Source organism: Rhagoletis pomonella, unplaced genomic scaffold, assembly GCF_013731165.1.
Source record: "Rhagoletis pomonella isolate Grant_MI unplaced genomic scaffold, Rhpom_1.0 Rhpom_scaffold_00008, whole genome shotgun sequence".
In the NCBI taxonomy this organism is placed as follows: Eukaryota; Metazoa; Arthropoda; class Insecta; order Diptera; family Tephritidae; genus Rhagoletis; species Rhagoletis pomonella.
In genome coordinates this window covers 44,200,282-44,210,924 of record NW_023458562.1, presented here as the reverse complement: position 1 = coordinate 44,210,924, position 10,643 = coordinate 44,200,282, and the positions used below count along the sequence as shown (strand labels likewise).

The 10,643-nt window shown below is 34.5% G+C and overlaps 1 protein-coding gene across 1 annotated transcript; it reads left to right on the top strand.

The window, feature by feature from the left end:
* Positions 1-649: 649 nt before the first annotated feature.
* Positions 650-10,351, top strand: LOC118744931 (probable serine/threonine-protein kinase cdc7). Its single transcript, XM_036478370.1, has 3 exons — positions 650-973; positions 4,023-4,107; positions 7,666-10,351. The coding sequence occupies exons 2-3, from the start codon at positions 4,065-4,067 to the stop codon at positions 9,045-9,047; spliced, it is 1,425 nt and encodes a 474-aa protein (XP_036334263.1). The 5' UTR covers positions 650-973; positions 4,023-4,064; the 3' UTR covers positions 9,048-10,351.
* The last annotated feature ends 292 nt before the right edge of the window (positions 10,352-10,643 follow it).

Here is a 10,643-nt window from a genome sequence, read left to right as displayed (position 1 = left end):
TTTGGAGTTAAAGCTTCGGAAGCTTTTTTCTGAGAGTACAAGCTTTGGAGCTTAAAGCTTCACTTTTTCGAGTATTGTAACAAAAAGATTTTTGTGTAACCTAAAAGCTTTTAAACTTAAAGCCTCGGAAGACTTTTTCTAAAAGCAGACTTTTCATGCGCACATAATAGAAAAAATGTTAGGAAAATCTTGACATATCAGCAATAGTTTTATTGCTTCTCCGAAGCTTTTACACAAGACCCATGCCTTAACCGCTCTTCATATCTTTTAGCAGACACTTTCTCGAGGCAAAAAGCTACTCTGCGAGTTTTTAACCTGTTCCATTTTTTATTAATAGCGTTTAATCCGAAAGTTTATCTTGCGCCCACAAAAAGCTCTACTTTCACAACAAATTCTTCCAACCACGCTCTTATACCATAATCTCTGATCAGTAAATAAATTTTTAGATTTTATTCAAATCCACTACATGATATTAGAATATTTCAAGATACATTTTTTATAGTACTCGTAAATTTTACTTACTTGTGTGAATTTGTATATATGTATTTCTTTCTTTTTCTCTTTCTCTTTTTTGTATATTTCTAGTGCCGCCTATTAGGATATGTAACTGTTACTGCATAAGACAGCCCATTAGTTCATAAGCTCACTGAAATATTAAAAAAAAAAATCGTAAATCAAAAGTCTAAAATCAAAAAAAGAAAATATTAAAAATCGTAACGAAATTAATTTCTAGTTAAAAGAAACGAAATCAACATTCCTTAGTGAAAATTTACAACATTGCACTGCAAATAAAATTAAGCAATCGAAATTAAAGTTCAATCAAAAATATAATCAAACGAAAGCATTTAATTGAGAAAAATTAGCAAATAACAATCTTCCAAAACAAAAACCATGACGAAAGCAACAACAAAGAAAAAGCGTTTAAAAAGCATTCGAAACGCGTGCGCACAATACAGAGAAGTGAGTTGACAAAGTGAGTTGAAAAACTTATTTGCTTACAACTACAAGAACAACTACTTAACTCTAAACCATTTTGTTGTGAACGCTTATCGCTACCGCTTACGCTTCGAGCTTTAAAGCTTACCATATTTACTTGCTTACTTGCCGCCATATTTTCACTACCTCTCTTCTTCAATTAAATATATTAACTGCGGGATGCTTTTTTTGCGTACATAAATATCGACATACAACTACAGCTTCAAAGCTTTCTACTACCTTTAGTGCTTTTAACTCTTAATTTTTCTTTAAACCAATGGAAGTTAAATCGAATGGTCTTCTGAAGTGAAATTTTTTAGCTATTTTAATTATTTTTTCTTGATATGATTGTGCTTTTAGCAAAATTCTACACCGGTTATGCGCCTAAATGTATGCGATAGTTTTAATATAATTACAAATACTTATGAGTTTGCAGAAAAAATGGGTTCAGTTTAGCTTATAAAATTGTGGATTTTAAGTTCTGAATTTTATTCAATACGTACTCACAAAAAAACATATGCAAAATAGTAGCTACATACTCAGCTACTAAATGTGTCATTAGCCTTTTATATATTTATTTCAACATTATTGAAAATTCTTTAAAATGTACCATTTACAATAATTACTGAACTGCAATAGATAATTTTGGAATGTCCCAACCACAAGGCGATTCTCTTATGGGGGTATAGAAATAAAACAGTTACGATGACGGAGAGCTTTTACCCTTCTATATAAAACTAATAGAAAGTCTGCTGATGCTTCCGACAGGGTGGCAATGTGATGCATTGTAGAACGATTTCGCTAGGGATGATGGAATATGGTTCCAAAATAAAAGCTTTAAAAAGCTTCACCCTTGGAATATGTTTTGGTCGCGACTGATCTATGCATATTCATAAACCTATAAACTTAAGCATTCAAAAAATTAAGTCTAACCTGACGTTCGTCTATCTGCATCTTTATGTATGTTAATACTCGAAATTTATAGACTTTTAAGGGCAATAGGCAATCGCCATAAGCGCTTGTAAAAATTCCAAAATACGAAATCACTATTTGACTGTCAAATGTGGTTTTATTTTTTACGAGAGCTTTAAAGATTATATAAGCTCATCGGCAATAACTTTTAGAGCAGTAAGAGCAATGAAAAACACATTTCAAAAAAAAATTAAAAAATAGCCATTAGTTCTTGTTTCTTCGTTCGAATGCCAATTTTTTAGGCAACTAAGGATCGTTTTCTCAAGTAGCATTTAAAATTTATATGCGCTTTATGCATAAATTTTGTTCCGGAACAATTTATTTAAAGGGCAGATAAATTTTAAAAGCTACTTGACCAAAATTTCCCTTAAGGAGCTTTCACTCAAGAAGAAAATTGAAAAAGCTTTCAGAAAGCACCCTTCAATTTAATGGCACTGAGAGCCTCGCCAAAAAAAATGATTCGTGCCTACACATAAGGAATACTTTTTGAACTTTAAACTTTCAGACTAAATGTGGCAAGTTTCTTTTTTTGTTGAAACTTTAAGCTTTCAATTTTTATAACAAAACCACTAGATTGGTTTAGATCTTTTCAGGTAAAGTAACACCAATCCCGCACAATTCGAGAATTTCCCACTTTTCATATTAAAATTGCACTGCACCTTGTGTAAGCTTTTAAGCCTGCAAGTTACGAAACTTTAAACTTTTTCACTACTTCATGAAAAACAGAATGCAATCATTAGAATTTCAGTTCGGAACAGAAGCCTTTCAGAGTAAGACAAATCTGCGCAATACTAAATTTTTAGAAGCTGCTTACATTTCATACACCATCAGCAATTTATTTTGAAAGTATTCAAAAATTTATGTAGAATATGAGAAACTTCCTTTTGTCCAAAAACAAAAAAGCTTCAGCAGTTTTCAAGCTTTTTGCTCCAAAAGCTTCGTTTTTAAGTTATTTTCATTGCTCAGTAAAATCCAAATTTGCGACATCTCCAACAAAAACATATTTATCTTCGAGCTTTTAAGCTCGTCCGCAAAACAAATGCCTACCACATCGCTTTTCAAGATTGATTTCAAAATTACCACTTTCAAAAGCTCTTCTTGTGAGCCAAAGTACTACATTTTACCCCAAGTTTTATAACTGAAACTTTATTTCTATACACCGAATGCTTAATCGCCTTGCTATAAACACCTCATATTCTTAATTTGCGCTGTGATACATATAGATAGATACATATGGAAATAATAATAATTAGAAAATATACATACTTATATATTTATACATGCAATACTTAGTTTAATTCATAACTATATAAACAATAGCATATTTAAAATTAGCGTAGACAAAGAAATTTATGAAAATATTAACCATTAATGCGCATCATCAAAACACTTAGCGGCATACCTACTAGAAATCGTAAAAGAAAATTTTACAGTACCAACAAAATATGTATGTATGTGAAAACGAAAACCCCGATTACACAACCCGCTGCCAACGAAGTGCCGTAACTACCCGATTGATACTTGGGAATTCTTAATCATATTTACATACATATAAATTTGTATTTGTAACTGTATTTGTATTAATTGTTATTATTATTATTGATTATCCTTATAGTTATTATGAGCTCATAGTTAACATATGATACTAATTTTTGGTCTTTTTCTTTCTTTTTTTCTTCTCTTCTCATTTTTTCCAAAAAAAAATAAAAAATTAAAACAAAAAAATCAAAAACAACAAAATTTGTTTTCATTTTGTAAACATTGGATTATTTGCGATAACGTGCTCTTCTCCAAATTCTTTTAATTTCTTGTCAATTTCATTGATTAATTGATTGACTGATTGGTTGGCTATTTGATTTATTTATTGTATTATTCAACAACATTTTTGTGCCCGCATCCGTATTGAATCCGTAACCGTTTCGTAACGTATTTGAACCGCATCCGCATCCGCCATATGCATTGCCATTACAATAAAACAACTACAACTACAACTACTCGTACAACACTCTTTCAACATTTATTTGAAAAAATAAATAAATAAATGAACAACAATAACTACAACAACAATCCAATAGTTACTGGACACCCTCCCGGTGTGCCAAGATTTCAATAGATCTATGTGCAGTCGGTTAAATTGTAGATTCGTTCATTTAACTGAAGGTAAGTGCATGCCTTTGTATGTTTTAGTTAAAAGTTTTATTCATTTTTGCTTTCATTAATATCTAGTGATATTTAAGTCTTTTTTTTTGCCTATACTTAGTTTTTAGTTAAATTCTTTTTTTTTCATTGTACATACTTACTACATACTATGTATACCTAGCTTACTCACTACACTACATGCCGCCTTCTGAGAGAGATCTCATGCTTAAATTTGTATTGCTTATTTGTTTACATTATTCTTAAAATAGCAGTTTTGCTTTTAAAGACATTTTCATGTATACTTATGTAAAAGAAAAAACCCAAAACAAGTGAAAAGTGCAATAAGTATAACCCCATAAACTGAGAAAAGCCTCGAAATTCTGGAAAACCTCGAGACTTTAATTGAACTGTCAAGTTTTTTTTTACGAAAAAATACTTTCGAGTTTAAATTTTTCCCGCTTTTCGAGTTTGAATCGATTCTCTTAAACTATGTATACAGCCACGGAAAAAAGTATTGTCACAGAAAATTTTTCACAATGTAGGCAAAATATTTTATTTAAATTTTTTTCGCCTTTTTTTCTATACAAATATTGGTCATATCTACTACAAGAAAAAACATTAAAATAAAATTTCTAAACTTTGTGCAAAACTCAGAAAAAGTTATGAAAGAAATTTTATAATTTCTAATCGTATTTTTAAGAATTTTTGTGGGTATGCAGTCTTGTAGCCCATTAAATTTTGGCATTACAATCGTAAGTTTGAAGTAGCTAGGACTCACCGTTGATTTTTTACATTTTTTTTTCTATTGACGGTGTTGTGCAGTTCGTCCATATAAAAAAATTGTCGAACATAGTACACAAAAAAGAGAACAAAAATCGTGCAGCTTCAAACTTGCATCTTACTATACTAGAAATTAATGGGCCTCAAACTGGATTCTAGAAAATTTGATTAGAAAGTAAAAATTGCTATAATAAATTTATTGAAGTTTCCTGCGTTTTAGAAAATCTGTTTAGAAAGTTGCTAAACTTTTAACAATTTTTAAATATCGTTTTTAAATTTTATTTTAAAATTTTATAAAATATATTTTTATAAAAAATTAGCAGGAAAAAAAAATTAAATAAAAAATCTTGCATACATGGGGAAAAAATCTATATGCCTATTCCTTTTTCCGTAAGCCTCTGTGTTTTATGGTTTATATAACGATTTTTTATAAAACAATTGTTTATTAAATATAATAAATTTATTTATATAATTATGTAAGTAATTTATAATGATTTACGTCATAGAAAACGTGTAATAAAATAAATATAGCTTAAGAAAGTAAAATTTTAGTTAACGCGCTGGGAATGGAACACAATTCGTTGCTTCTCGCGAAATCAGAGCCATGTCGAAGTAATGATCAGTGAAAACCAGCATAAACATTTAAAATTTATTTGCATAGGGAAGTTAAGGAAAATAAGATATCTTCGAACCCCTGGTCATTAATCAATTTAGAAGAGGGAAAAATCCCACAGAGTTGTTCAATTTTTAACACTCGGTTTCATTACCGGTGGTGAAGGCAACTATAATTTTTTTTTTCTAAAATTTAAAACTAACATCTAAACTTTTTAATTAGTTTTAAATTTATGAAAAAAATTTAATTCAAATTAATTTGACAGAAATCATAGTAGTCGCTAGTTACATTTTTTTTTTTTCTAGTTCGAAAGCTTTCATCCATAGTATTCTGTTATCTGAATACAGCCATTATTACTGCTTTACCTTAGGTTAAAGTGAGATAAAAGTAGCTGCTGGGGTTGAATGAAAGCCCCAATAAGAAAAGAGTCTACTAAACAAATTTGTCTCAACCCAAGATGTGATAGCTATAACTAAATATCTAATGTAACAATAAACAAATCAGATGTCAAGTCGGTGTCTACTCGAAGGACGTGCAGATTAACCGGTCCTTTCGCCTACCGAACGACTGCAGTGTCTTCCAGTGAAAATGGCGAAGATCGGGTCGCTATAACCTATAGCCACCATACAACTGATTGTTCAGATATGAGATTCTTTGTTGTAACTTCTCCATATATGCTGCTAGAAGCATGAAATTTCGCACTATTTTCACTCATTATCAACAGAGAGTTTGCAGTAAAATTGACAAAGATCAGGTCACTATAACCTATTTATTGCGTCCATACAACTGATTGTTCAGATATGGGGTTTACTGTAAAACTCCTTTATTTGGACAGCTAAAACCGATACATTTCGTAAGCTATTTTATAAATAATACTACAAAGTTTACTGAGAAAATCGTCAAAATCTATGCTGTATAAGCTTTATCTCTTATACCACGGATCGTTCAGATACCAGTTTTTGCGATATATCTCCTTTATGTAGTGGTAAATTGTGTTACCAGTTTACATAATGATCACACAGCAGTGAGAATCACTTAGATTGGTGATATATAGGGTATATCTTCCATACCTCTGATTGTGTAGATATGTTTTTTTGTATGTGCATCTCCTCTATCCATGTATGCTGTGAATATATAATTTTTTTCAAATTCAGTAATCTGTTAAAGTCAAATTTTCAGATGTTCATGAAAGGTAGAAGCCCTCGGTATAGCCGAAGACAGCGCTGCTCTTACTTGTTTTTAATTGGTGTTAAAATTTGCATAGAAAGAGATTCTGAAATAGGACGGTATTCAACCGGATTCTGAAATAGGGCTTTCTTCTGAGATAGCGCGTTTTCGAACTAGCTGCCAAGATAGGTCCATCTTCCACTCCGCCTTCGATATAAGCTCGATCCCTGAGATAAATAATGTGTATATTCAAGTGAGGCGGACTGTTTTTGCTTTATTTCTGCTAACAGCTCTGTGTTCCTCTAATATATAAGAAGTGTCAGCATTATGTCTCAAAAACAGGCAGGCAGTAGATTTAGCAGCACTTATAAAAGATTTATAACCTACTGAGCTATGAATCCTTTGATTTACTATTTATTTTAATAGTTAATTTCCACCAAGCCTTAAATGTAGTTTATGTATGCTCATTATAAAAAAGGGGATTACAGAACGAATTGCGTAGTTGTTGGCCGATCACCCCACGTTAAATTTTCCTGGAACTTGCCCGAGCTCTTAACTGCAATTAAGCTTTTAGTGGAATTGGGCTATAACTACATACAGAAACCCTGAGGTATTTTCCTTGTAATTATTCATTTTGCAACATTAACGAAAATAATATGAATATATAATATTTACTGTTTAAAATATATATAGTAAGTTAGCAAACAATAAAAACAAAAATTGTTTTAAGTCAACAAATTTATGAGATTTATTAAACTTATTTCTATTGCAAACAGCTTGCAAGCCCAGTATTTCACTCTCACCAACTAAATATGTATGTCTTGTTCTCTCTTTTCACACGCATACACGCACACACACTCACTCAAACAGGCAAACAAATGTTGTATATATGTAATTTTAAAATTTATTTACAAATTGTTTACCAAAAAAGTTATTAAAATTATCGCTAATTAAATTTTTGAATTCTTCTCTTTTCTCTCGCTACGTACTTCCACGCTACCCTTCCGCCCCACCAACAGATGACAAGGTTGAAGTATGTGATCAACGTGTGGCTGTGTGTCGCGATCACGCCAACGGCCAATGCAGACGTAAACAATGTAAATATTATCATATACCGATTGTATTGCCGCCGGCGAATGTTATGGCTGCCTACGTCAATACAAATAGCAGCAACAGCACCAGCAGCAGCAACATCAACAACAACAGTAATAACAATAATTTACATAGCAACAGTAGCAGCAGCAGCAGCAGCAGTAGTAGCTGCAGCAATGCAAGCAATCACAGCAGCAACAACAGTTACAACAACAGCCAGAACAATCAAGTGCATACAATCACCCAACAACAACAGCAGCAGCAACAAAAGCAAGCACATGAACAATACCAACAGCATGCCAAGTCGGTAGCAGCAGCAGCAGCAGCCGCCGCCGCCGCCACCGCCGCAGCAACAACGCCCGGCATTGCCACCAACTACAATAACAATTTGATAATAATCGAACCACAACAGCAGCACCACCAGCTACATCAACAACAATCACAATACAACTATCATCACAACAACAATTACATTTCCGCTCACTACAGCCCTAGCAACGGCAGCAGCAACACCGCGAAGCATGCCACACACGCCATCTACCATCACCAACAACAGCAGCCAGCCGCCTTTCATCTGCCCCACTTCACCTGCCATTCGCCCTACTCGCCCTCCTCTGCATCCTCATCTTCGTCCTGCTCGATCGCCACCTCACCGCCCGTAGCGCTCACCTCAGCCACATCGACGCTGCCGACCACCTCCACCGTTACCATACCCACAGCGATTGCCACCGTGCCAGCGCCACCACCACCAACTGCCTGCGCTGCTGGTGGTTACCTAAAGGCGGCGCCATCGCAGCTCACGGCATACGCCAACACCGCGGCTGGCAGCGGCGCCTACGAATTGACACCGGGTACACCAACTTTGTTGCTCAGCAGCGACTACAATTCGAATTGCATTCCAATTTTGACAGCAGCGCAGCAACAGCAACACCAACAACTACAACAACAACAACCACCACAGCCGGCGCCTATGGCCGCCGCCACAGCAGCGCAGTACATTTACCCGACGCATCACCAGCAGCAAAGCGCCGCAGCAGTGCAGCAACATTTGATGAAGTACGCAGCAGCAGCAGCCGCCGCAGCGCAACAACAACAATTCCACTATGCAGCAGCGCCGCAAATGTTAACTGCCGCCGCGCCACAACATATGCTTGCCGCTGCGGTTACAACAGCGGGCACAGCGCCGCATACACATGTGCTGAGTGGCGGAGCAGCAACAGCAGCGGGCGCGCCAACTACAACTACACCGCTAGCGGTAGCAACAACAACGGCTGCTGCTGCAGCCACGGCGTTGGGCGGTTGCATATGAAATGCGCAATTTAACGGATACAGCAGCGGTAGCGGCAACAGCAACAACTACCAGCAGCAGCAGCAGCTGCAATATCAGCACTTGTGGCAACAACAACAGCAAGCACTGCACTACCAATGGCAGCAGCAACAGCAGCAGCAACAGCAACACATCATTATCATTGGCAGCAATGGCAACGCTTAGGTGCGTAAATGTCTAGCGGCAGCTAAGCGCGCAGCATAAAAACGCAAGCGCGCGTAATGGCATATAATTCGCGAATGGCATACAACCACAGCACGACGTAAGTTGCTAGCAACATTTACAATTTACACTCGAATATATTAGCATTAAGCACCAAATGACCATTTCTATGAATGTAACTGAAGGCGATCGCGCAGCTAAATTCGCTGGCAACCGCGCGGTGCATCGGAAAGAGGTTTTAATTTTCATAAGTTTTATGCACTCAACTTGTTAAGTATTTAATTTTTATTGTTTTGTTTTGTTATTTAAAAAAGAAACCGTTTTATTATATTCTCATTGTTTATAAGCATATTGAGTCGATATCGACTAGCGATTAAGCAGTACGACATAACTACTTACGTGCTCTTTTGTGTGAAAGTGTAAAACATAGTAGGTGAACAATTTTTGTATTTGCGATCTAATACAAGCAGAGATATATTAAATAATATACACGAAATACTCCTTTTTTTAAACAGTTTTGCTGTGTTATTTATTTACCGACATCTTTTATATATTTTTTTTTTTATTTTGGCGAACGAAGCGTTAATCGATACTAGAGTGAATGTTATGAGCTCATAATTTAAAATTCAAAAATTAATTGACGAGTTTTGAAGGATATTTAGTTACCGATCTGGAGGTCCTGCGAATGCCATAGTTGAATGAAGTGTAGGATAAATAGCTCTGCGCGATTTTTAAAAAGTAAAATGAGTTCGGGTGGTCCTTAAACTATCAACATATAAATTTTTGTATAGGACACCACTTAATTTCTTTATACGTATGAAATAGAAACATTCCCGCAAAGTTCAAAATTTTAAAATAATGTTTTGGGGGGTCGCTATCATTGTCTGGAAATATTGAAATTTAATAAATTGGAAATTTTTTTATTATGGAAAAAAATCAAAAAAGATACTTTCTGAGCTCAGGATGGGCCATACTAACTCTCCCTACACTCTAAAAAAAAATTGTGTAGACTTTCTAGTTAAAAGGTAGGTTACTGATTTCCTACCTTATTATTCGCGAAATCACATGCTCGTGCTGCTGTGGTGTGTGGAAATTTACTACGAAAGTGTGTAAAAGCTACAAAATACACATCTGCTGTTTGATTTCACCCGTAGAATTGCGTAAAGCCGCTAACAAAAAGGATTTTTACTCACGAAAATGTGTAAACGAGGAAAATACATATTCATCGCGTAAATTTATCAAGAAGTTTTAAAAATAAACAAAAATATACTCGATTTATAGTCGCATTTTTAAACAGATTTTTTAGAGTGTAAACACGAGTTTCTTAGTATTTTTTTTAAGATAAATTTTTAAAATATTGCACTTTTTCCGATAAACAAATGAGAGTTCTGCTCAGGTTTGCCAACTTGGCTCAAA